This window comes from Peromyscus californicus, unplaced genomic scaffold, assembly GCF_007827085.1.
Source record: "Peromyscus californicus insignis strain IS unplaced genomic scaffold, ASM782708v3 Scaffold_13__1_contigs__length_99412109, whole genome shotgun sequence".
Lineage (NCBI taxonomy): Eukaryota > Metazoa > Chordata > Mammalia > Rodentia > Cricetidae > Peromyscus > Peromyscus californicus.
In genome coordinates this window covers 3028606-3055803 of record NW_026294424.1, presented here as the reverse complement: position 1 = coordinate 3055803, position 27198 = coordinate 3028606, and the positions used below count along the sequence as shown (strand labels likewise).

At 54.0% G+C, this 27198-nt stretch overlaps 1 protein-coding gene across 3 annotated transcripts in view; it reads right to left on the bottom strand.

Annotated features, from left to right (window-relative positions):
- Window positions 1-4348: 4348 nt before the first annotated feature.
- The window catches only part of Sh3tc1 (SH3 domain and tetratricopeptide repeats 1), a 45109-nt gene continuing 22259 nt past the window's right edge, over window positions 4349-27198 (bottom strand). For 2 of the 3 annotated variants that reach the window (XM_052736123.1, XM_052736122.1), the window contains exons 6-18: window positions 26926-27072; window positions 26099-26309; window positions 24973-25049; window positions 24006-24201; window positions 20619-20752; window positions 19407-19448; window positions 16343-18022; window positions 13076-13256; window positions 11328-11478; window positions 9601-9723; window positions 8874-9024; window positions 7781-7977; window positions 4351-6053 (exon numbers count right to left, since the gene is read on the bottom strand). In XM_052736123.1, the coding sequence (XP_052592083.1) occupies window positions 5796-6053; window positions 7781-7977; window positions 8874-9024; window positions 9601-9723; window positions 11328-11478; window positions 13076-13256; window positions 16343-18022; window positions 19407-19448; window positions 20619-20752; window positions 24006-24201; window positions 24973-25049; window positions 26099-26309; window positions 26926-27072 (3548 nt within the window). In that variant the 3' untranslated portion in view covers window positions 4351-5795. Of the gene's footprint in view, window positions 6054-7780; window positions 7978-8873; window positions 9025-9600; window positions 9724-11327; window positions 11479-13075; window positions 13257-16342; window positions 18023-19406; window positions 19449-20618; window positions 20753-24005; window positions 24202-24972; window positions 25050-26098; window positions 26310-26925; window positions 27073-27198 lie in introns of all 3 variants that reach the window. The other variant, XM_052736124.1, reaches the window with a different exon arrangement.

The following is a 27198-nucleotide window of genomic DNA, read 5'->3' as shown; positions in this document are numbered from 1 at the left end:
GAAATCCTGATCTCTAAGGCAAAGGTACCAACCAGGAGGGGTACTTAGGGCTAGAGCAGGCCTAGAGGGTGAAGGGATGTGGGGCACAGAAAACCTTGCCCACTGCACCTTGCCATTGCCCCACAGACAGACAGAAGCCGGGGCCTGTTGTTGGTCATCCGTGCTGACCACGGAACCAGGTCATAATAGCCACAACAGGCAAGATGGGTTTCTCACGTAGTAGAACTTTGTGAGTATTTAAGCAGAGAAAAGAAGCAGGCCTAGGTGGGTAGGGTCAACAGAGGGCCTGGATGATGGGGGGAGTATTGGTGAGGAAGAGAACTGCTCACCCCCCCCCCCACACACACACACATACCCTGTTCCCAGTGGCAACCTTAGACAGACAGCAGGAAGTTGACCCAGGAGCCTAAGCAGCTCAGGTCAACCATTGGGGTGATCCAGCTTACAGGAAGACATTCAGGGGCAAGGGAGGCTTCATGGAACCTAGGAATCAGAACTTGGGAGTCTGTAAGGGACAGCTGGTGACTCCCCAGGGCTCCAGCCTTGGCTAGCTGCTGGTGAGAAGAGGTGGGCTGGTCCCCACTGGTGTGGGAACTCCAGAGTCAGAGACTGGACAGCCGCAGCTGTGTGATTGGAGATTCTTCACTCCTACACAGCCTCAGTGCCCACCGTAGAAGGGGCTGATGAGGCTGACCGCATAGCACTAAAAAGATACGTGTTTACATTGCCTGAGAAGTAGGGAGCACTTTGACTGTACGTGTGAGTCCCTGACTGCTGGAGCCAGTCAGGGTAGGTTTTGCAGAAGATGGGACATTAGAGCTGGGTATAGGAAGGGGCATAGAAGTTTGCCACACAGCTTGTTGGATAGCATTTAGTGTTTAGTCCATCCCTCCCTTCTGGACCCATCATCTGAGCAGGTGACACACAGGGAAAGGACATGGTTCCCTTGTCTGATCTTTTTGGGTCTCAATGTGTACTCTGATCATACACCCATCCACGTTGGCCTCATTCCATCAGGTAGGGGGCTGGTGCCTTAGTAGGTGAGCTGGGAGCTGCTGGTTACAAGGGACCCTGCTTGGCTGGGTCCTCAGAACCACCCAGTGAAGCCTTGCTCCCCAGGTCTTTCTGAAGTCACAGAGGAGGGAGCTGAGGAATTCAGTACCATGCAGCCACTTACAAGAGTACAGCAGTACTCAGGGCCAGAGGAGTCCCTCCAGGGAAACATCAGATGAGGGAAGAAGACCCTGGGGGCACACAGGTGACACAGTGGCACCCCATGACTCTGTGGACCCTGGCTATGTCGGATGGTGGACACATAGCAGCTCAAGGTGCAGGAGTGAAGAGAAGGGGGGGATGGATGCTTCGGAGCATCTACCAAAGGGAACTCTGTTTCTAGATACTGTCTGTGTCTGGGACCTACAGGACCTTATGACCTCTGCAAGGGGAATGATCCCTCCAAGTCATGTCCCGTCCCCCACTGTGATATGGAACTCACCCCTTCCCACCTTCTATCAGAGTTAACCCTCACCTTGCAGACAGGCTTCCCCTACCCTAGCTCCGCTGCCTCTACCCCGCCCCACTTCCAGATGCCTGACTTAACATACCACCACTCTACTTGGAGTCACCCTGCCAAAGAGCCAGAGTGGCCCTGGAGATGCCAAGGTACCAAGACTACCTTACAAACATGATCCTTACCAAACCTCCCTTTTTGGAGCAAGGCAGGCTCCTAGGTGGGTGATGGCCTGGGTCATCCAAGTGACCTTGACTGTCTTCCTGTGTTGTTGTTGGAGTGAAGAACAGGGAGACACTCCCACTCCCCAAACATTGAACATTTTTGGGACTGGAGGGACCCAGAGACTGGAATGGTACTGCCAGCAGAGGTGGCTGGAGCCTCCCATAGCTGGTGTGCTCCGCACAGCTCTGGCCTCTGTACTCCCAGGAACTGCTGCTCAGATTTGCCCAGAACATGGCACAGGAGCTGGACTGGGATGCTCTGCCCTTCCCAGCCACCTCCCTCCTAGCCTCAGCTCCCAGGGCCTGTTCTTCACCACCACCTCTGGAACACCCTTCATCCCCTCCAGCTGCCCACCTCGGAAGCTTGGGGCCGGAATTTGGAAATGTTCAATTGTCCAACACAGTTGATACAAGCAGCCTGTGGGCTCTGCCCTGGCAGAAATTCAACCAAGGTGGCTCTTCTAAGCCTCTCAGGAAATATAGATCATATTGATGTACCTCAGACATATGGCCTGGAGGGCAGCCTCCAGACTTCTGGGAAGAAGACAGGTTGCACAGAGAATCCTGCCTTTTCCTGCCTCTGGAAGCCTCCTGACCTCCTCACAGATCACTTCTTCAAGGACTGAGCTGTGCTGGTCATCACAGGGGGTACTTGAGACCCAACTGACGCACCACAGTGAGAGGAAAGCGCCAGGGGTCTGGGGTGCCAACAACTTCCTATGGTTGCGGCTCCTGGGGTGTTCAGAGAGAAGAGACTAAACAACAGTGGGGGTGCAGGGCAGGGTAAGTTTGTGAAGGAGCTATTGACATGGGGTCACGTGAGGTAAGTTGGAGCCCATAAGTCCAGGAGCATGAGCTGCTCGTTGGGGAGCATGAATGGTGGGTAGAATGTTGGCCATGTGTGGTGGCCTCTGTTGAGGCTTTTTGCCGTAAAATACAAGTGACAGGAGCACAGTCGTCGAGGGTCCACACCCTCCCAGGGTTCTCACGTTTGAGATGGGCCTCAGTGTTCCTGAGATGGATCAGGACCCAGGGGAGGCTGACTTGCTCAGAACTATGTGGATTGGATGTTGCTAAGGTCTGTGTACTGATGCCATGGTCCTCAAGGTGGCATTGCTGGGAGGTGGGGGTGCCTGCACCAGGGACATTGTGCGCTCTTTGGCTTAAGTGGGTTTTTTTTTAATTTCCCGACCGGCAAGTGGTAGGACTCTCAGTTCAGGTGACTGCATTGCTGTTAATGGTTGAGAGCCAACATGGAACTGAGTCCTCTCTAGTGCTCGCTCAATCTGTCCCCACAGAGCTCCTTACAAGGGGAAGGGAATCCCCACCTCCAGTGTGAACTGTTGAGATCAGGGCTAGTCTAGCCTCAGTTGGCCCCAGTACAGGCCATGCTGGGAATGGGTGTGCCTGCAGTCATCACTGAATGATGACCGCTTGGTGGAGTCTTTATATTGGCCTCTGATCTAGAAATGGCCATCTAGAGTGAGTTCATTGCTCAACGGTCCTTTTCCTAGGCCTCTGAGGCAGGCATGATGGGAAGGTGAGGGGAGCTGTGGAGGTTCTGGGAACAGGGTGAGGAGTCAACACCCATTGCCCTCCTCCTAGGATGAGTCTGTCTCTGTTCTCAGACATATCTGGAAGTCCCCACTCCCAGGCTGATGGGTCCCCACAGAGGTGTTCTCACCCTGCTGACAGGGTCATAGAGGCATCCTTGACCTCCAGGAGCCAATGCCCCTGTTCTCTACAGATATAAGCCTAGAATTCCTGCCTCCCTAGGACACAGAGGCTGTCAACCCGAGTCTGGTCAAGAGGACTGGCTTTGCAGAGATGCCACAGAGGGCAGGGAAGGCCGAGTGGATGCCGTTTGCGCAGTAAAGCAACTCAAAGCTCGGGCCCAGGTCACACAGAGGGTCCCGGTGATCCTGCCCTCATGCCTGCTCAGATCCCTCAACACCTGCATCTCCTGCCCTTGGACAAAGCTGGTACAGAAAGTGACTGTGCTCCTAAGAGAGTGGACACAGCCCTGCTGGGGTGAGGCCCCACAGCCTCAAACTCAGGCCATATGTGAAGGAAGGTAGTTGGATAGACTTGGCAGACACTGGGCTTCCTTCTAAAGTCTGAGCAATGGGCAATGGGCCTGCTGGCTGATGCATCCTTCCTCAGGCCACAGGATCCTAGACCCATGCTGATGGAAGAGCCCTAAGGGGTGCACCAGGCCTAGGTGGAACCTGAGAGCCCTAGCTTCCACCATCCACTCCTGCCCCAGCCGAGATTCTGCTGGCTGCTCTGGGCTCATGTTGTCTTCCTCTCTTGGGCTTCTTTGGTTACAGATGATGAAAGGGTCTGAGAGGTTAAGACAGTGGCCAGTGCTACTCAACCTTGGTGCAGCATGGTATGACTGTTGGGGCATCCTGGGATCATGAGGAAACAGCCCTGTGTCAGGGCCAGCTCAGGGAGCACCCTAAACCTCATGAGCACCCTGCTACCCAAGGCTCACCTCAGCCCCAAGGCAGCCACTTTGTTTCAGGGCTGAGCAACCTGGGCTCAGAGAGATCTACTCCCAAAGGCCCTGCACCTCCAAGACAGCTGGCAGCTGAGGACACTCAGGCTCTGGATGACTCCTCGCTAAACGGCAGGCAGGTGATGGCCTCAGCCAACTGTCCTTAGTTACCATGATGACTCTGGCTGAGCCCAGAGTGGATCACCATTATCTTTCATTTTCAGTAAGCCTACCTCTTCCCCCCTGTGGCCCAACCCATCCAAGAATGGGATTGTCAGCAACTGGCAAAGAGTTTGGGTCAGGAAGCAACTGGTTCTGGAAGTTCTCTGCTGCTCCCTGGTGGTGAGACAGGGAGCACCATCTGTTTCAGCAGGACTTTGAAAGGTGGACAAGTCTCCTTGCTTTTCAGCAAGGTTATGAGGAGTGGACACCCCAGTTCCTGCCTGCAGCGTCCATTTTAAAGGGGGATTTGGGGAGAGTACAATGTTCTGGGATATACGGGAGCTGCGGGACACTGTGACACTGTCAACACCACCAGAAGCCATTAAAGTGAGAAATTTCCCGTATTTAAATATGATTGAAGGAAGGGCTTGAAGCACTGTAGGTCATTTTCAGCCTTCCTGTGCCATGGTTAGTAAAGAAACTGTCAGAATCACCTTGCCTGGGTTGGAGACTCGAGAGACACCAGAGGTGTCACCAGGGGACCAGGTGACAACAGAGGCCAGAGGGGAGCAGCCAATAGCAGGGAGGGTGGCCATGAGGCCGTCACATTTACCAGGCAGCAGACTGCAGCACTCTGCAGGCCAGATAAGTCTTGGATCAAGGGACACTGAGCAGGAAGAATCTTCGTCCTTTGACCTGTGGCTCTCCTGACACCATCAGGGATGGAGAGGTCCACAAGATGCTCTCGAGGCCTAGGGGACCATATCCCCGTAGGCAGGCAGGGAGGTCACTGTATTTGGCTCTGTGACTCATTCCTACCCTCTGTGACAATGGATAGTCTGGGTCCCCACATCTCCCACTGCCAACAGGGGCGGGCCATCATGTCCTGAACAACTCTCATGACATTTCAGTACTGTGAGGATGAAAGATGCATGCTTGCATCAGATACACGTGAAAGCAGAGAGAGAGAGAGAGAGAGAGAGAGAGAGAGAGAGAGAGAGAGAGAGAGACAAGGCCACCTTTGGCCCTGCCAAGGGACTCCTGTCACCACCTTACCTTTTTATAGACAAGGGGACAGAGGACTGAGGTAAGTGACTTGCCCAGGCCACACCATGAGAGAGCCAGCAGGAGGCTTTGCAAACACCTGCTGGGTTCAGTCTTCATTGGAGACAGGGTGAAGCCAGGCTGCAGTGTGGGTCAGGGAACTGGGAGGGGCAGAGCCTGCGCCCAATGGGACGCATACCATATACTTGATGGTGCTACAGTTGCTGAAAAATATTTACTACTGTTTGGTCCTTCCTTTACTACTGTTTGGTCCTTCCTTCAGCACACCCCTCTCCCTGAAACAAGGCATTCACACTCAAAGAAGAGTCCCATTGCACAGATCCTTCTCAGGTTGTCAGGATGGGTGGCCAGGGGCCAGCCAGAGTGCCCGGCCACAGAAGCGCTGGGGCACCAGGTTGGTCCTACGGAGGTTCAGTTCTGAGGCAAAGGTCCTTGCTTTTTGGTAGAAGAAGAGGGACATCTCACGGTCCATGAGGAAGTGGTGGTAGATGGTGGCCAAGCGTGTGTAGATCTTCAGCTGAGCTTTCTTGTGGCCCAGGTCCACGGCCGCTGCCAGTGCCAGCTGGTAATACCCAGCAGCATCAAATGGGTCCTGTGGGTAGATAGATGTGTTTGACTGGGATTTAGCTGACTCACTGCAGTGGGGTGGGGTGGGGGAGGGGAGGATACCAGGAGCAATCCCCAAGGACTACACTATCCCAGGGTCACTCGGATACACCCACCCATAGTGCTTGACCCACAGGCCATATCAGGCTAGGAGGAGGACATCCCGTCTTGCTCCATCACAATCACAGTTTAGCCTCTTTCCCCAACAAGGTTAGAGCTTCCTGGTCCTTGTGTTTGGGCGCCATTTTTTTGAAACTGTCCCAGCTAAGAGCACAGCAGCTTGGGGGCTGGCTCAGAGCAGCAACAGGCATACCCTACCCCAAATATGACTCAGAGATCCAGGTGGCCTGGAACAGCATTATGGCTGCCCCTCAGGGCCTTCCTGTGTACACAGCTGTGTCCCTTTTCTAAAGTCTCCTTCTTCGTCCCGGATTCCAGAGCCTAAGGCCTTGACCTCTCATGGCCTCTACTTCTTCTCCCGTGAGCCTCCCTGATGTCTGGATCTTACCTTGCCTCAGCCCTAGTACTTGCCTTCCTTGGGGGAGGTAGGTGCCCTGAGACTGCAGGGCCTCACTGGCTCTGGGGGCTTCCTGGCCCCATGTTGTTGGTTGGGTGATTGTGCAATTGGCCCATGTCCCTGGGAACTAAGATGAGGTGTGACACAGCTCACTCCCAGGTCAAGTGCATCTTTGCCTCAAACTCAACACCCCAGTAGGATGCAAACTCCCTCTGGACTTTGGACCCACCCCACAGGAGTCTCCCGTCCTAGCTTCTTTTAGAGGTTTCTCCCCAGAAGAGTGACCTGAGGGCTTCCTGAGACCCCACCCAGCCTGCCTCCCCTTGTTCAGCATCTGCGACATCTCCCTTGACTGGCAACAAAGCCCAAGATGTACTATGTCTTCTACTAATGTCTCCTCTTGTACCAGACCCACAGAGCCAGGACCCAAGAACAGAGCAGAGTGGGCCATGTACAGATGGTGGACACTCCTCCCCCGGGCTCAAGGCCACCTCTCCCTAGCTAACTCTGTGACGTGGGGGAGCATGGGAGATACCGCACCTCAGGGGGATAGAAGCTGTGGAGGAGAGGGCACCCAGCTGAGTGGGAAAGACAGCTGAAGTACATGTGTCTGCATGTGTGTGGCAGCTCAAATTCATACATGTACCTGCAGCTGTGACCAGCAAAGACCCAGAAATGGAGCCTGCAATCGGTGTACCCCTTCCTGAACCTCAGTTTCCTTCACTTTGAGGCAGGATGGTAATATCTCCACCTACCCCTCCCAGATGATGAGGGACAGAAGCCACAGAATTCCAACAAGGAATTGTGGGAAAAGGCTGGCACTCCAGCTGGGCTTGCTGGAAGAGGCACCCGGATGGGGGCTGGATTCTGCAATATGAGTCTCAGGAGCCATTGACATAAATGTCCTTGTCCCTTTATGTTCTTTTTGGGGGTCACCACATCCAGGAAGCTCCCTAACTCCTTTCCCACTGCTGGTATATGGTGACCCTGTGCCCTCTCCTTGTCACATGAGAGGGCCAAGCCTGACCAGCACAAAAAAACTAGCCCTGTCCGCTGACCTTGCTGGCTTCTCACAGCCAGGCCTTGCTCCCTGAGAACGTGGTGAGGCCATGACTGGGAGGCAATCACCGTAAGAGCAGACCGCACACTGAGGCAGAGCAGTGACTCTGCCCCAGGCTGAGCCCCTTCTTGCCCACCTTCAGGTCATAGAAGATGATGTCACCTAGCACCAGGTACACCTTCACATAGTACAGGGTCTCCTCATCGAATTCCAGGGGTGAGCTGCAGAGTGACAGGGCCTTGAGGAAGAAATGCTCAGCCAGTTCTCCGTGGCCCAGCCGGTGGTGGAGGGTGGCTAGCCGGTGATAGGCCACTCGCTCATTCAGGCGGTCACCTGGGGGTGCAGGTAGAGAGGCAGGTGTGGGGACACTGCCCAGTGGGGCAAGCCAGGCATGAGCCAATCAGGAAGGAGCATGCGTGCAAATGCAGCAGCAGGCCAGGTAGCGGTGTACACTCACAGACTTAAACCAGGCTGCGCTAGCCAGTCCTTTCCCTGGACTCATTTTCTCGTCTGTAAAGTGAGCTAATGACAGCGGCTCCCTTTCCCTTTCCAGATCTGGCAAAGCTGCAGGCCCACGGGCCCCACTTTGTGTCTGCATGGAGCCGCCTGGGGGTGCCTTCGGCGAGGCCCATGATCTATCTATGCATTCTCAGGCACAGAACTCAAGGACTGGCTGTGGTTGCTGCCTTATATGTTCCAGCACGGTCTATCACCTTAGGGAGCCATGCTCAGAGTCCTGGGCCTCCCCCTGCAAACAGGTAACCTACGTGGGTGGACTTGAGTACCAGTTCACGGAGCCTGGTCTCAGCGCTTTCAGTTCAGCTGCATTCCTCCTGCAGGCCTGAGGCCCCACTCAGGGTTCCCTCCCAGGAGGAACACAGGCAGTCCCGGTCAGTGCTGAAGAGAAGGTAGCCGAGTACTAAGAAACAGGCTGCAGACAGTGAGGACAGGTGTGATGGGGAAGGGACACGGGAAAGGACAGCATACACAAGTCCACCTGTGTGAAAAGCAGCTGGGCAGCATGGGCTGCAGCAAGAGAGAGAGCCTCAGAGCTTTGCTCTCTTGCAGTTCCTGCCTGCTCTGTGCTCGGCTAGGGCTGGACACTGCCAGCTCAGTCAGCCTTCACAGGGGATGGGAGAAGCCGAGCAATGCCTGCTTTGCTCTGCAGACCTGGGGCTGAAGACCCAGTAGGATGGAGTGCAGAGCAGGGCCCAGGGCTGGGGACTCACCTAGGGTGATGCTGAGTGCTAGGGCCTCATGGGCGAACTCTAGGCCCTCCTGGGGTGCCTCCAGTGCAGACAGAAGGGCCACCAGCTTGTTGCATAGGCGCAGCTCTGCCTCTTGGTCCCCTACGGTCACAGCCAGGGGCAGCGCCTGGTCCTGGCCACATATTGAGATTAGGCTTCTGCAGTGTGCACCATGCAATACCTCCTGGGCCCACATGTGTGCAAGGAATGCCACCCCCCACTGTATGGTCTTGTCACGGGACAGAGGATGGTTCTGTCCTGACACCCCAGGCTGAGAGCTGGGGTGACCCCCACCAAGTCATCTAGACCTTCAACCTCAGACCAGCCTGTGCCTCTCTGCCCAGGAGTGGTACAACTGAGTAATCTACTAGAATGCATAGTGTGTGAGCCCAGAGCCAACTGTACACTGTCAGCCAAGAGGACCGAGGAGAAGCCCATGTCTTCCCTGGCACACCGTGTGTCCTTTTATACATGCCTATGACCCTCTAAGCTCAGCTTCCTCATCTGTAAGGTGACAGGATGTCCCACCCAGGACTGCTTTAGATATCAGCATACAGGTATGAGGCATATGCTGTGCTTTACAGAGGGCTCAAAGATCACTACACTGATGCTCTCTACCTCCAGGTGGGAAGCCTCTGCTTGCCACACCTGTGCCCACCGAGGGACACCCATGTGAAGCACACATTACCTGCCTACGGTGGCCACTCACCCGGTAGAAAGACACAGCTTTCTCCCGCTCCCAGGTCCCGTTGAAGAAGATGTCGCCAGCTGCCTCAAACAGCTCCAGCCCCAGCTTGGGGTCCCCAGTATACAGGGCTGCGTTCTGTGCCACCTGGAAGGACCAGAAGTTCTCTGAAGATAGGACCCCCTAGGGAGGTCATGCCTCTAAGATGGGCAGCCTCACACTTGGTGGCACCAACATTTCAGTTCCTGTGGCTTTTTGGCTCTGAGGAGAGCAGCTTTCAGGACCTGAGAGCTAGGAAATATAGGTCTAGCTGCAGCCCAAGAGTCCAGCAGGTGTGGGCTGCCTAGGTGTCTGGCCTGCCCCTTATGTTAGAATCACAGCTTCCTGCCCCTACATTGCCTGTGGCTCCCACGGCATCCTGTTCCTTCCTGACCCATCCATGCTCACCTTCTCCCCCTTCAGTGCCACAAGACAGGGCCTGATGCTGCAGCTTCTCTGCTGTGTTCAGGGATGCCTGCAATGCCTGGTGCACAGTAGATGCCCAATAAACACCTACTCAGTGATGAGAGAATAAATCTGCTCACTCTCCAGCTTCTAGGTTGGACCTTAATATATTCTCATTCTCTCTCTCTTTTCTCTCTCTCTCTCTCTCTCTCTCTCTCTCTCTCTCTCTCTCTCTCAAGATTTATTTATTTATTATGTATACAGCATGTATGACTGCAGGCCAGAAGAAGGCACCAGATCTCATTACAAGTGGTTGTAAGCCACCATGTCATTGCTGGGAATTGAACTCAGGACCTCTGGAAGAGCAGCCAGTGCTCTCAACCTCTGAGCCATCTCTCCAGCCCCCTAATATTCTCTTCTAGCAAGTGGTGCTAGCTTCCCACCCTGATTCATAGCTGTTTGCTGACACTGCCTGCCTCGGCCCAAGGACCCCCTGAGCCGTGGGCTCCTGGATCCTAGACACTCACTTCACAGTGCTGCTCCTGTGCTCCTTATCTGTCCAGATCACACTGTGTTCGGGAAGCATCACAGCTTTCTTAATAAACATGTTTTAGAGTAAATGTACCATGAGACACTGAAACAAGTTCCTCTGTGTACAAACAAAGTGGACACAGCATCCCCACATACACCAAGCACTCACTGTGTACTGACAAGAGATGGGTACTATGAGGAGCCCGCCCTCTGTCCGGGGAGCTCAGATGGTTGTCGGATAGTCTGGGCATTGAGGGAGATTGAGGGAGCCAGAGTGGGAAAGAGGCAGGCCCCTGGGACACAGTAAGTACACTCACCAGTGATGGATGGGTGAGCAGATGGACAAGTAGATGGATAGATGAGTGGAAAAATGAATGGACGGGTAGATGGGTAGGCAAATGAATGTGTGGTCAACAGGGAGATGGATGAATGGATGAGTGAATAAATGGGTAGGCTGGAAGGATGGATGGGTGGATATACAGGTGGATTGGTGGATGGCTGGGTGAGTGGGTAGACAGGTGGATGGGTGGATTGGTGGATAGGTTAATAGACAGGTAAATGGTGAGTGGGTAGACAGGTGGATGGGTGGATTGGTGGATAGGTTAATAGACAGGTAAATGGTGAGTGGGTAGTTAGGAGGGTAGGTAGATGGGTGTGGGTGGGGGTGAGTGGTAGTTAGGCAGATGAACAAGTGGGGGCAGGGCAGGTGACTGGGTCGTTAGGTGGGTTGGGTGGGGAGTGAGTGAACCGGTGTACCCCGACGGCACTAAGCGCACCTGGATGTACAAGTCCACCAGCTCATTCTGGCGCAGGATATAGTAGATCTTCCCAGCCTGCAGCCAGGCGCGTGCCTCCTTCTCCTTCTGCTGCAGGTCGATGAAGATCCCCAGGCTCCGTTTGGTGTAATCCAGAGCAGACTTGTAGGCCCTGGGGTCAGACACAGGCATCAGAACAGGATCTGCCTACAGAATGGTCAGAACCTGAGGGAATCCTCTGTGGGCAGCCTCCTGTCCTGCCCCAGGCACCCTGACATGGAAAGACATGGAATTCTTCGGAGGGAACACTGGCAGCTAAGTATAAGTAACCCCTATTTGTTCTGTCAACCCCCACATGCTGAATCCAGCTAATTTTTTTTTTTTTTTTTTTTTTTTTTTTTTAGCAACTAACATAAGCTAGAGTCATTTGGGAATAGGGCACCTCATTTGAGAATATGTCCCCACCAGCCTGGCCTGTGAGCAAGCCCACAGTGTGATTTCTTGATTGATGATTGATGTGGGAGGGCCCAGCCCATGGTGGGTGGTGCCATCCCTGGGCCAGTGGTCCTGGGCTCTATAAGAATGAAGACTGAGTAAGCCAGTAAGCAGCACCCTCCATGGCCTCTGCATCAGTGCCTGCCTCCAGCTTCCTGCCCTGGTTTGAGTTCCTGCCCTGACTTTTCTCAGTGATGGGGCTAAGATATGGAAGTATAAATGGAAATAAAACCTTTCCCCTCAAGCTGCTTGTAGTCATGGTGTTTTATCAGAGCAATAGAAACCCTAACTAGGGGCTGGAGAGATGACTCAGCGGTTAAGAGCACTAACTGCTCTTCCAGAGGACCAGGGCTCAATTCCCAGCTCCCTCAGGGCAGCTCACGACTATAACTCCAGTTCCAGGAGAACCTGATACCCATGGCAAAACATCAATGCACATAAAATAAACAAATTGAAAAAAAAAAAAGAATCGCCAAGTAAGACACAGTCTCTGTCTTTTCTGGACACCAGGGAGACATTGGCATAGGGCAGATTCAGATCCTAGGCCAGGGCTTCTCCAACTTGTATACACCTCAGCAGCACAGAGGACTGCTCTCAGCAGCCCCTGTCCCTGCTCTAAGTTTCTGACCTGAGGCCTGACTATGGCTGAGCACCTCCAACAAACTCCCAGGGAGATGGACCGCAGTCCAGGGACATACCCAAGAAGCTTTGATCTGGGTTGCTGGCTCACTGCTCCTGCGGTGAGTTTTGTGTTGGGACAGGAGCCTCTCCTGTTTCCTCACAGCCTCTCCCCTGCTCCGGTGTCCCTGACTTAGGGGAGGTGTCACATTGAGGATTTTACCAGCTTGCAGGCTAGGCAGAACTCCAGTGTCGGTCACACCCGAAACGTGACCCTGAGACCTGGCTCCAGGGAAGCTGGCTCTGCCCTCTGTGGTTAGGAGCCTGGAGAGCATGTGGCCACCACGGTGTGTCCAGTGGATGAATGACATCCCACTGCCCTGACCCCAGGCTGACAACTGAAAGACCAGGGGCCAGTAGAGGTCAGCTCACAGCAGCAACCACTCATGGATGGCTTCAAAATGCCTTGTAGAGGTGACCCTTGTGTAACCAAGAAAGTGAGAATGGGAGGGCTAGTCCCTTATCAGAGAGGCCTATGCTGGGACTCCTATGTTGCGAACAATGAATGGAATGATACCGGCCCTGAGGGGTTGGGGCTTGGCTGGTTCCTGGGGGGAGGGGCTCCCCAGGCCTTCTGTGTGCCCTGCTGTTCTTACCGCTCGGTGCCCAGTGACAGATAGAGCTGGCTGATGGCCTCCAGGAGCTGACCCTCCAGCACCTTGTCCGCTGTCCTGCGAGCCAGGGCCAGTTGGAACTCATGGTAGATGACGCATCGCACCTCGTTGGGCATGACCTTGCTGTAGAAGTGGCAGAGCTTTCGCACAGCCTGTAACTGACCTGGGTGGGGACAGAGAGAGGTGCTACCCTCCTGGCTCCATCCCCTTTGAGGAGCCCCAGTGCCTGTGTAGGTAGGGATTAAAGGTTCTGGTGTATGACTGCCTCTTTACTTCCATAAGTCAGATCCTCAAAAATGAGGATACTGACCCCAGAGCCAGGCTATGTAGTCTGCAGAATGGTACTCCATGAGGTTCCCATTAATTGACATACCAGGGAAGCCCATCGATAGTGCTGACCATTTCAACCAGTCCAGGGTAGGGTCCTGCGCAGGCTCTTGCCCTGCTCCACACCCACTGTTTCTGTCTTCCCACACTCTCCCCACCTCCACCCTGGCCTCATGGCCAGGGAAATGGCAGCTCAATATAGTTGGGCACACGGACAGTCCACAGCCAGCACCCTGCCTGGAGCCTGCCACATAGAATAATGGATTCGGCCCAGCTCAGGCACCCACAAGCCTGTGCTTCTTCAGGAGGCCAAGCTCCACGCCATGGCTCCCCGGGCTATCCCAAGGCCAGGAAGGGGCTGGGAGCCATGAGGTATCCCCAACTGTCAACCCGGAAATCACACTGAGGCAGAAGGCTTAGCTGTGCCATAAGTCAGCCAGACCTCAAGGGCTTCTTCACAAGGGCTCATGAGGCCGTCTCTAAAGACACACACTGGCCAAGCCTCAGTAAATGCAAAAGTATGGCAGTCACCGGGAATGTGTTCTTTTGCTACACAGCGGCAAAACTGAACTACAGAATGAGTTCCGGGCCAGGTTGGGCGACTTAATGAGACCTTATCGTCTGTGAAAAGCAAAAAGAAGACTGGGAATACAGAATGGTTACAGAGCACTTGTCTAGCATGCATGAGGCCCTAGGATGGTTCTCAGTCCTGCTGAGACAGACAAACAGAAATCACTAACAGTAGAGCATTTGGTAAGTTCACGGATATATGGAAGTTAAGCTGCCCATTCCTGAATAGTCAGAGGTTAAAGGAAGAGACACAGGAAACAGAAGCATAGACGTCTAAGGGATGACTGGGTTGGAGACACGGCTCAGTGGTCCAGAGCACTGGCTTCTCCTACAGGAGACTTTTGTCTGATTCCTAGCACCCACATGGAGCCTCACAACCATCTGTAACTCTGGTCCCAGGGCATCTAAAGTGGAGATCTGACACCTCTTTAGGTACCAGGCACACATGTGGTACACAGATATATATGAAAGCAAAACACCTATACATGTAAAATAATAATAATAATAATAATAATAATAATAATAATAATAATAACAATAAAGACTTAAGGGATGTTGAAAAGCTGAGCAGCTGAAGGGAAAACTGATAGTGGTGAATGCTTTTGATGGAGATAGGACGGAGGGGGAGAGGTGGGGAGGAAGGGAAGGTGAGGAGGGAGGAGGGAGGGGGAAAAACCTCAAACCTCAACTCCCATCTTTTTTTTTTTTAAAGATGTATTTATTTATTATGTACACAGTGTTCTGTCTGCATGTATACCTGCAGGCCAGAAGAGGGCGCCAGATCTCATTACAGGTGGTTGTGAGCCACCATGTGGTTGCTGGGAATTGAACTCATGACCTCTGGAAGAACAGCCAGTGCTCTTAACCTCTGAGCCACCTCTCCAGCTCCTCAACTCCCATCTTAATGAACTAATAAGGAACAACCAGGCTGCTGGGGAGAGCAGGCAGACAGTAGAGGAAACTCACAAAGCCAAAGTCCGGTGCTTCTACAGAATTATAAACCTTTCACCAGCCTGACCAAGAAAAGAGGCTGCAAACTTCTAAAACCAGACATGAGGGGGCACGCTGCTGACGGTCTCATGGAAAGGACGGGCCACTGTGAACCACTGCCCATCAACACATCAGAATGCTTCCTAGGAAGACACAGTGCCCCAACACCGGCTCAATAGTGACCTGTCCTGTAACCCTGGAGTCATCCCTCAGCCTCCCAGGGGATAAGGGACACATTTAGCTAGGTCCTCTGCTGCTGCTGTCTGAGTTTGAGGGGGCATCTGGGGAGGCCTGGCAGGGATGGGCTGGTGGCTATGTGGCCAGGTTGCTGAGGCTGTGGTAGTCTGGCCCACAGACGGAGGCTGTAACCTGAGGCTTCCTGGGGTCCTTCCATGCCAGAGTCTGTCCTGCCAAGGCCTGACCTTCTCTTCTGGACCCTGCTTCCCTCCTCTCTCCCTCTACACAATCATGTCCATGAGACCTCAAGGGTGGGTTAGGCCTCTGCTGGAGAACAGACTCCAGTCAGACCCACCTCCTATCCATCTTCTCCACAGCCATAGTGAGTGTTCTTCAGCACTTGATGGCGCTCCAGTCCTCTTGGAAAAGGGGCAAAGCATAGGCTGGGGTTCCTGGTTCATGCTTAGCACCCCCGTCCAGGTTTCCCATCCAATACTGCAAAGTGCATGGGTTCAGTCACCCTGCCCTCAGCTCCCTACCCAGCACTCCCTGCTTGGCTAACCTTCCCTCAATCCTTTAGCCTCAGACCAAAGAAGCATCCCCAAGTCACAGGCTGGAACAGAGCTGCCTATGAGCACACCCATGACCCTCTCTATGGCTGTTCTGACCCGGCCGTCAGTTTTCTGTTCAGCTCCAGACCCCAGCAAGAACAACATGGTCTCACTTGTGGATGGGGCCAGGATCACACCTGGATAAGGTCCCTGTGGGTGAATTTGATCTGTTCTAAAGCTCTGGTAACTCCTATAAAGAGGCCATGTGAGGTGTTCAGGGCTGGAGAAGACAGAACTGGAGGTCTAGCTCACAGAGTCCCAGGCTTCTGTTAGCTCAGTATTATGTCTAAGGAAAGCTTCATTCTGGTGCTGGGGCAGGCATGTGGAGTTCCTAGAGTAAGATACTTTCAACACCTCCCATGTGTCATTATATATGACCCAGCATGGGAAGAGGCATCAAAGGTGGTAGCAGACATTTCCAGGTTTCTACTATTCAGTGGACAAACAGCCTCTGCCCTCTGCCTCCCACCCCAGGATGCTCTGAGTTAGGAATGGCAGACACACTTTCTCGGAAGCCAGCATGACCCATGCAGACCCCCAGGAGGTGTGGAGCGGGGAGAAGGGTGGTACTTACTCTCCAGATGGTCCATCTCCACAGCCACCAGAAAGGCCCACTCGTAGTAGCACTTGGCCTGCTGGGGGAGGGCCCGGCGGGTGCAGAGCTGGCCCAGCCACAGGAGAACCTGAGTGAAGTCCCGGCCACACACACCACTGGGCAGCTGGGAGAAGCGCCCCACCGCCTCCCGCAGGTAGTGTTGGGCCAAGCTACGTGCACCCGCTTGCAGGCACAGGGCCCCAAAGTTAGCCAGGACTACTGCCTGGCTCTGCAGGTGACCCTGGCTGTAGGCCATGTGCAGGGCTCGGAAGTAGCCTTCCGCAGCCTGCCGGGTCCTGCCCATCCTTTTCAGGGCCATGGCTGCCATGTTGGTCATCACACACTCCTGGTCCTTGTTGGCCACAGCTGCATCTGAGAGGGACTTCAGGATGTCCGTAGCTACTAAGGTCTTCCCACAGAGCATGTGCAGCCAGGCAAGCGCCACCAAGCGGTCCACGACAGCGTGGACCCCAGTCGCAGTGTCTGCTTCTGCAGCCTGAGACATGAAGGCAATGGCCTGACTGTGCTGCTGATGGTGGCTGTACAGCTGAGCTAGGCTGGCATAGAGAGGCCCACACAGTGCCTGTCCCATGCCCGGAGTGAGAGAGGCCAATGCCTGCCTGAGGTAGAAAGCAATCTGGGAGGGGAGGTGGTGGCTTGCCCTCCTTTGGCTGTTTGGCCCAGGAGCATTCTGGAGTACCAGGTCCACACTCCTCAAGGAGCCAGCCAATGAGCAGCTAGTCCACAGTGAGGACACCCTGAGGCAACTCAATGCCAAGTGGGGCAGGCACTTCCGGCCATAGATGTCCGCCAGGAGCAGGTAACAGTCCTCAGGCCATGAGGCCTGCGGGGTCCCCACATCCCTGTTGAGGCGAAGCAGTCTCTCCAGGTAGGGCAGTGCCTCCTCAGGCTGCTTGAGGTGGGTGTAGTGCCTGGCCAGCAGGAAGCAGGCCCGGGCCTCAGCCTGTGGGCTGAGGCCACAGATGGCCCTGCGCAGTGCGTACTTCAGGAGCTCAGCATCTGTGCTGTATGCATGGCCGGGCGTCCCCAGGAGAAGGGCTGCAGCTTTGGGTGCCACCTGCACACACTTCTCCCCGTTCTTCTGCTTCAGATACACGGTAGCCAGGCTGGTATAGACTGCCGCCACCAGGGAGAGGTCCCCAAAAGTGCCCTCCAGAGCCCCCAGTGCTTCCTCAAAGTACACCCGGGCCTGGGATAGCTTGAGTTTTCGAGCACACAGCCTCCCCAGCAGAAGGCAGAGCCTGGCCAGGGCCAGGCCCAAATTGACTTTCTTGGCAACTCCTCGGGCCTGTGCCAAGCGTCCGGCCAACTCCTCTTCATCATCAAAGCCACAGAGTGCAGTGCCCAACCAGGGAAGTGAGATGTCATACAGGCCCCGGAAGTGGGCCTCATAACCAGGGGCGTTCAGGACCTGCAGCAGCGAGTCTGGAGGCTCAGGGTCTGTCCAGTCATCCTCAGGATCCAGGCAGAAGAGGGGCTCCTCAGTGTCTGGTGTACTCACTCTGCTGGACACTGCTCCAAGGCTCCAGGATACTGGGTCTTCAGGGTGGTCAGGGCAGGCCTTGCACCGTTCTAGAATGTCTTTTACCATGTGCAGAGTCTCATGTGGTTCTGGGTTCGGGTGATGTAGAGACATTTCTAGAAGTCACAGAAGGCCCAGTGGGATTAGCTTTGGACCTGAGTCCCAACTATCCCCCATCTCTGCCCCCACCTACTATTCCCCTAGCCTCATGTTCTGGATGACACTTTTCTACCCTGATTCCAGAGCACTGGAGGCTGAATCAGGATCAGTCCTGATTCTTCTTGTCAACTTTCCTACCCAGCAGCCCCCTCTCCTTGACCTGCCCTTGGACAACAGAGCTCAGAGACCCTACATGTCAGAGTATAGGGGTGGCTTGCAGATGGCCTTAGAAAGAACTGAAAGCTGCCAAACCACCGACCCACAGTCAGAGTCTGGCCGCAGGTGTGTGTTTCTGCAGGCCCCTCAGACTCTAGAAGCCATGAAATCTCCGACAGCCATTGGCACAACTAATAAGCATGGGCTCAAAGGCTGCCCCATAAAATGGACAGAGTTAACCGGGCTGTATGGATCATAGCTCAGTGACAAACAGTGTACCTAAAATGCATATGGCCTGGGTTCAATACCCAGCAATGCACGCGCGCACGCACACACACACACACACACACACACACACACACACACACACGCACACACACACACAGGAGAAGGCAGACAAAACTAATGACAGTGATTGACAGCGAGGCTGAGGTCATTGGCCTTAGCTATACCATGGGAAAGGGACAGAGTCTCCTTGGGGGATGATCCCAGGGAAGGTTTACAGATTGGCCCTTGAGCACAATCTACCGCCACCTGCTAGCAGGACCTTGGCCTCAGATGGGCTCAGATCCAAAGCCACACCCCTCCATGGGGCAGAGCAGACACCTATTTCCTACTGGGAAAACCCAAGCTTTACATGGAGTTATTTGAAAGGCAATGAGTGAACAGAGGCTCTGGGGCTCCTCCACTGGGATGAAACAGCCTCTTTGCTCTCAAGTTTGATAGTTCAAATATGCTCCAAACATGTGCTGGAGAGATGGCTCCGTAGTTAAGAGGACCTGCTGTTCATCCAGAGGACACAGGGTTGGTTCCCTGCACACATGGCAGCTCATAACCATTTTTAATTCTAGTTCCAGTGGGGATCCAGTGCCCTTTTCTGGCCTCCATAGGCACCAGGCACATATGTCATGCACACATATACATGCAGACCAACACTTATACACATAAAACAAAAATAAATAAATCTTTAAAAAAATATGCTCACACAATCTGAAGCCAGGTGTGGTAGTGCACACTTACGGTTCCAGCACTTGGAAGATCAAGTGGTCAAGATTCTCTTTTGCTACACAGTGTGTTTGAGGCCAGCCTGAGACCACTATCTGCTGCTGCCTCCTCCCTGTGTTCACACCTGGTACCTGAGACTGAGCCATGGGTAGAGGACCCGAGCCACAGGGCACTACCTACCTCGTTGCTCCAGCTGCTCCCCCTCAGCTTCTTCTAACCAGTCTAGGAAAAGGAAAAGAGAAGCAGTCACTCTTCTACCTGTGTCCTGCCTCATGGGGCCAGGTGAATGCAAGCTCTCCAGTCACCAGCGCCTGTGACGATCAGGGCCAGAGAATCCATGTTTTCAGATTTCTCCAGGCAACGATGCAGCACATGTCTAGCCCTGGTGCCCCATCCCCACACTCCTCCTGAGGATGCCTGTGATCCTTGTCAGCTCCTGGGCAAGCAGGGCACAGCTGCAGAATGAACCGGGCTGATTGCTCTTCACCCAGGGTGGCACTCGAGCCACATTCCCACCTCCTTGGGTTGGCACTAACTGCCTGCTGGATTGCCATAGCAATCAAATGAGGAAAAGAGCAGAAGAAGACATAAAAACTAGGAAGTTATGACATCAGGCAAAACTTTGAGGCTTATCTAGGGGAGAAGAATTGCATTTTGGTAGTTCCAGTCCTGGGATTCTAGGGACCAAATGCCCCAGGCCAACCAACAACCATGGAGCCAGTTCTGTCTGGAGCTGGGAGAAGTGACTCTGACTAGCACTGGCAGAGGGGCCAGCCTTGTATTGGTAAGGGTGCTGGTCATATCCAGTGGGTGCCCCAGGCTTCCCCACACTCAGAAAGAAGCTAAGGGCTCAGTGTGTCATCTGGTGCCTGGGACAGTGGAGATAGGTTCTCTCAGCAGCGAGGGCCTCAGGACTTCCTTCTTTTGTTACCAGCTCCTGATGTCTTTGGATACTGATCCTGGTTGCCTGCACCCAGACCTGAGGGCACATTCTTGGCTTGTCTTTCCCTGATCCCTGGTGGGGCTTTCATTGTTTCTTTGGGGATGCCCTGAGAGATGGGGTGTAGTTGCAAAGGGAGGGGAGGAAAGGGTCTCTGAGGAGCTTGGAAAGAGCCAGAAGCATGCAACTAGCACCCAACTCTCTGGAGACTAAGGTAATAGTATAATGACTTAATGCTGGTAGGGCAGAGAGCAACCGTAACGTGTGGCCTAAAGCAGACCACTGAGCTCTACGCGGTTGCAAAACATTTGGACCACACCCTTCATCGAAGTTCCTGCTCTTCCAGGAATCTGCCCTGAGAAGACTCTAGGTTAATATGACTCAGTCAGCACAATCTTGATGTCTCCAACAGCTCCGAGAGAATAGAGGTGCCACACGCTCCCCACACCTACCCAGGCTGCATGTGGTGCACACATCTGTGCCAGATGTCCTGCTCAGGAGCCGCCGAGCATCCTCATCTGAGAAGTGGCCCTCACTGCTAAAGAATGATCTTTCTTCCTCACTGAGGAAAACTGCACTTTCCAGGCTGGGAAGACAAAAAAAAGAAAATGTCATATTTCGAAGAACTAATTCTCTCAAAGCCCAGGAGGCCCCGGGGTGAGTGGGCAGAATGGAATCCGGCCAATGGAGTCGCTTGCCTGCAGGTTAACTGAGCTTACTGTCATTCCAGAACGCTGGAGCAGAGCCACGGGTCAGCTGAGCTCCCTCTTGTAAGAGCCAGGTGGCTCACTCCATTGCATTTTCTTCTCCTATCTTAGAGGACACTGCCCCCTGGGAGCTGTGTTCTCTTTTGTAGGATAGAGACCTCCAGATTCAGAATCATGATCAGCAGCCATTTATCTCTACAGCTGAATTTGGGTTTTGTTTTTTTTTTTTAACATAAGTCCAAATTTCACAGTAAGATCCATTTCTTCTCCTTTATTCAACTGCTGGCCATGCTCAACCACCGTGGAGACCCTAAATATAAACAAAGCCTGCCTACCTGGCATGGTGGTCTTTAATCCCACCCAGCACTCAGGAGGCAGAGGCATGAGGATCTCTGAGTTCGAGACCAGCCTGCTCTACAGCATGAGTTCCAGGACAGCCAGGGCTGCACGGAGAAACCCCACTTCAGAAAACAAACAACAACAAAACCCAAAGCCTGCCCTTGAGAGGACCCTTGTTGGGCCCAGGATTAAGAAAGACTTTAAGTGGGCTGAAGAAACAGCTCAGAAATTAAGAGTAATTACTGCTCTTGTAGAGGGTCTCTGAGTTTGGTTCCTAGACACAACCATCTATAACACCAGTTCCAGAGACTCCCTTGCCCTCTTCTGTCCAAGCATCCATGTGGAGCACAGACTGACATAAATGCAGGCAAAACACTCATACACATAAATAAAATAATCTCTAATTTTTTAAAAGAGATCTAGATCATAAAGATCCCGAGAAGGTGAGTGCCTAGGCTGACTCTTGAGCCCCACTTGAACGGCCCACTGCGAAACCACCATTCTCCCCCAGTACTGAACACAGGACAGGGCTCATGTGGCCATGAAGTCAGGCAGAGGACACAGAAAGGGACAGAGGGACAAGAGAAGAAGACAGATGGAGGAGGTGATTTTGCTTATAGGAGTAAGTTGGCAGGGCGATGTGAAACTTTAAAATGCACCTTCTGTGAATCATGGAAACCACACCCAGCCCTTGGGCCTCCTCACAATGAGCCGCTGCTTCAGAAGCATCAGAGGAGAAGGCGGCCGAGGACAGTTAGGATGGAGCGAAGCAGGTGCCGCCGCAGTGAGTGCGAAACGCACTCTGGAATCATCTTTGGCTGGGAACGGCACGGTGGTGATGTGAATTTCTTGATTTCTGACACTGGCCCTGGGGTTATACTTGAGATCCTGGCTTTAAGAGCCGCGTACTGCAATGGGGTAAAGGACCCATGAGCTGCATAATTCATTCTCAGAGGCTCTGGAGAAAGAAAAGAGGAAGCAACCAAGAGGAGAAGCTGGCCTTAGGCATCAGCAGGTAAGGGATGGGATGTTGCTGTCTGCTCCTACCTTCTCCATAAGTCTGAGATTACATCAAGAGAGAAGAAAAGGAGAATCAAGATGGGAGACCCCAGAATCAGGGCAGGAGAAGTGTCAGAAAATATCTGAGTGACAGAGACAGAGAAGTGCTTACACTTTCACAGGCTGTGAAAGATGATGCCGCCACCCCCAAGACTCTGGGGAGACAGGGGAGAATGGACCAGACCCCGTCCCTTCTAGCCCTGACTTTTGCTAAGTTCAGAACCACTGAAGCTACCAGGATCCTACACCTGCCAAGAGGTCAGGGGCAGAGGAAGCATTTCCTGGAGAGCTGTGCCATCTCTGTAATGAGAGACCTCAGGACACAAGCCAGGAGCCACACTGCTGTTTCAAAGACCCAGCTGAGCTAATGAGGTTACCGTGTGAAGTGACTTTGCCCAGTACAGAAAGGGAGAGCCCCAAATTCTCTGTCCTGGAGCCGGGTGGAACGTCAGTGGAGGTCACCCACAAGGGGTGTAGATAGACTGTGTCCCCATTCCGAATGCATGCTGACATTTTGATGGGTTCCAGAAAAATGCTGCTCTAAGTATGATCAGAACACAAGGTCCAGCCAGTGTCTGCCGGCTGACTGCCAGGTTCGTGGTGGGGCGCTTTAAATCGGGGGATAGAAGGGAGAGGATTCATATGGATGGCAGCAACCTTAGGAAGTGCATCTGAGAGTTGGCTATGGTAGCCAGTCTCCAGCAAGGCCATTGAAACATGTCCAGTTTGAGGGAGGCATGGCTACAGAGGGGACAGGAGCGGAGGACAGGGTTCTTCTCTGTATACACCTGTATCTTCAGGCTCTTCAGCTGACGTCTTAACTAAGGCCAAGTCCAGGGAAACCAGGAATTGACCAATGGTAGGCTCAGCTAGACTCAATGGGCACTCCCCAATCACTCCCCACCCACCATTGTCCAAGGCTATACAGAGTTAGTCCAGAAATGACCAGCGCACTCCCCTGAAGGTTCCCTCACCTGGAGAAGGTGCAAACAGAGCTCTCTCAGGGACAGAACAGGGCCAGGGGTTAGTGATTAGGGGTGGGATTACAGCCTGGCAGGGTTCCAGAGAACCAGGTGACAGGGAAGAGTCGTCCACATCTGTTCAGAGCTAAGAAAGGCTGAGCTGCCTTGTGCAACCGGCCTGGGGGTCGGGGGTCGGGGGTGGGGTGGGGGGAGGAGTGCCGGCAAATGGGATCTGAGGCCATGAAGACCAGGTCCAGAAGCTTCCCAGGGTTTTATGTTGAAGGGGGGACATGAGGAACCCTCAAAATGTCTGTGCCCCTGGCACCTGGGAAGAAGGCAATCAGTTTGAGACATTGAGTCTTCGTGACCGTTACAAGCTAAGCTGAGGCAGATAGGAGCTGGCTGGATGTACAGTATGACAGTAAGTGTCTCACAAACAGACATGGCTGAGGAGTCACCAGGAACTTAAAGGATTCAGCCAGAAGCCAGAGAGGCCCAGGCCAGTGGGCTCTGGGCTCAGCAGGAAGGTGCACTCCCCAGAGCCACAGCAGCTCAGTGGCTTTACCTTGGCTTCAGGCTCCCACAATGGAGGTTACATCTAGCATGTGGCACTTTCCACCAGAGCATGTAGGACTGAGTCAGGCTCAGTGGAGGAGGGGAGGGAGGAGTTGCCCAGGACGGTGCCCAGGTGGCTCCTGAGAGGCTAATGGAGGGTGGCAGGATCCCCGCAGGAGCAGTGTTGGGGTTCAGGAAAGGGGCCTCTGCCACTCACTCAGATGCTGAGCCCTGCATGCTGACGAGGCCAGTCCTCACAAAGCCCACCTGGCCAGAGGCCACGTGCCGGCCCACACACCAGGGCAGGCCAGGCACCTGGGCGCCGATGATCTCGATGACATCACCGACACAGAAGGACATCTCTTCGGGCCCTGAGCCCTGGAAGTCAGCTACTGCAGAGGCCAGGCCAAGCCCTGAAGGGAGAAGGCCATCTGGTCAGATCTGAGGCCCTGTGGACAGACAGGGTAGCCAGCCCTCAGGTACCTGCTGGTGTCCCTAACATGGCCAGAGGTGTGTGAAACGAACCCTGGCTCCTGAGGTCTGAGGAGCTGGGCCTCTTTGTGGTCCTCAGAGGGGCCGTTTCATCCTCATACCAGATGGGCCACTGAGGCTCACACTGGTGAACTCAGCCCTAGGCCACCAGCCTCCAGGCACAGGACTCTGCCTCATGCAACTTGGACCTTAGGCTCTCTCATCACTCACAGGGTTCTGTGGTCACGTAGCAGGCACAGGGACCATCCAAATACCAGCTGACTCCACAAGGGGCAGAGAAATATGCCCCCACCCCAAGCTGAGCTGAAGGGCAGCCTGCAGGACTAGCTCCTCATGAGGAAAGCCTAGGACAGGGCCAGAGAGCATATCCATCCTCCATCCTCCCCGACAGATTCTAGGCCCGTCAGCCAGTCAAGCCTAGGGTCTTCCGATGAGCCAGTCTCAATTAGGTATCCTGTGATGTCACATTCCTGGCTCTATGGGGTGTGAGAAGAGTCCCAGCCATTTCCCCAGATGCTGGGCAGGACCTAAATCTCTCTGGGCTTTAGATAATTCTGAGTATTGTAGTAGAGATTCTGGCCTCTTCTTCTGACTTAGGGAACATTCAGGACAAACGCAGAAACTTCCAGAATACTAGTCCCTGCCACTTTCTTTTGCTGCCTCTCCCCCAGGGAGGGAAGTCTGATACGCACCCATCAGCTGAGCACCAGGCGTCCCAGGTCCATCCATGGATTCATCGATGGGATCCCATGGAACCCTGAGAGTCCACCTGGAGCGGGGAGAAGAGGCCTGCGCTACAGTCTCAGACAGGGGACAGGTGTGTCCTAGAGAATGCTCAGGAGCAGCAGCCCTTGGGGAGTCACATGAATCCCACCCCTCCTTCAACATAACTGCCCAGGTGTGGGGCCCTGAGGCTGGTGTGTGTGGTGCTGCCCAGGCTGGGTGCCTCACCCTAGGGGACACTGCCACCCCTGTTACCATGAGCCCTGCAGACCTCTCTACCACTCCCCTATGCCCTACACCCCACTCCCCCCCACTCCCCACCCCCATCCACCCCCAGGCCCCAGCCAAACACCTGCCCTGCCACTCTCCTGAAGCGGCCAGGGCCAGCAGTGTCAAGGACCTAGATTTCAACTCTGGGTCTCCTGGATTCTCATCAGCTGTGTGGCCTGGTCAAACTGCCCCCGCCTTGGGCCTCAGCTTCTCCAAAAATCTTAGCTGATTACCACAGCCTCTCCTGTCGAGAACCTGACACTGAAGGGCACACTCTGTCCCCAATGGGACCATCATTGGCTCCAGTACTTAGGGAGTGCTCCAGGGAGAAGCTCCTCCCACTCTGCAAGGAGTGGCCTCCAGCCACAGCTGTTACTTCAAGGGCATGGTCACTCAGGAGGTGGAGTTTCTCCTTTTCCTTTGGTGGCCAGGAACCTCTTAGCAAGCTTACACTCCATGCATTGCTGTCAACAGGAGCTGCCATGTTCCCTCTCTTTGTGATCTCTGGCTTTACCTTCCTTTAGTCTTTACTGTGTCTGTGCCTCAATGTGACCCTCAAATGCTCTCCAGAGTGAGCACTGTGAGTAATATGTGCCACAGACAACTCTACTCTTTCCTCCTGGGCAGTATTGCCTAGAAGATGCCATTGCTCCTTCAAGCAGGGGGCTACTTGACTACACTTCCAGCCATTACAGGGAGCAAGCACCAGGAGCCTGGAGTGGCCTGTCATCTGTCTGTCTCACATGTCTCTCTGTGCTGGAATAGGGTCTATGAGGCCTCACATCACCCAAGGCCTCAGGATGGAGATTCGAACTTGGTACCTACTGGTGAAATGGAGTCAAGGGCTCTGGCTCGGCCTCTGCTGCTTCCACCTTGGAGGATGTGCTGGGCGTGGAGGACGAGGAGTCTGTTCCCAGGACTGCCATTCCCAGAGGAACCCCCGAAGCCCGCCTGAGCACCTGGGGGCCCTTCCCTGCACCCTGGGGTCCCATCATCATTCTCACACGGTGGTCGGGACACAGAATAAAGAAGGGCCCTTTGAAAGGACAGAGATGGTCAACAGTGTTACCAGCAGGGCAGTCATGCACTGTCAAACAAGAAAGCTGCCTGCCCCAAGAGACCCACAGTGAGGCAGGGACCCTGCAGGAGCCCACTCCACCCTCTTCTTCTCGGGATACCCATCTGTGGAGGCCCAAAGGAGCTCCCAGCCTCACCTCCACTGACAATGGGAGGCAGACTCAGACTCATTCTGGGCCTCAGTTTCCTACTTGTGCTATTCAGGGACAGACATGGGATTCCCATGTCCCTTTGTGTTTGGACGGTTACCAAGGAGCCTGGGCTCACCTGAGTGTCCACCCATGGCCAGAGAGGAAACGCAGCCTTGAGATTCCTTCCTGGGGACTCAAGGCCCTTCTTTTATGAGACCAACAATCTCAAATCAGGGGCAAGGGGTTCTAGACAAAAACCCGTTCTCGCTGTTCTCCTCACCCCTCACCTCTTTGGGAGCCACACACATTTTTGTAACCAGTGACAGTGTCTAGGGCATCTCATGCTACATCAAGCCTCCCACCTGAGACACTCCTGTGTCCAGAGCTGTCCCCTACAATGTGCCCAGCCCTGTGTGATCTACCAGGGTCACCATTGCTGCCCACCTTCCTGGGCGAGGAGGCTCTTGTGCGTCTGCTTCAAGGCATCCTTGTTTACATACATGAGAATGGCCGTCTCTTCCTCCTCACTAGGTGAGAGCAACCAGAATGTCTGGTCCACCAGCAGGTTCTCCAGGCAGTGGTGCGTGAAGCCTGCAAGGCCAAGCTTATTACCAACAGGCTCTAGGAGGGGTAGGGGACCCCAAGACCTCAAATACCAGACCTGGGGAGGACCCTAATATACTGTTCTTCCCTAGGAATATCCCAGAACCTCCACAC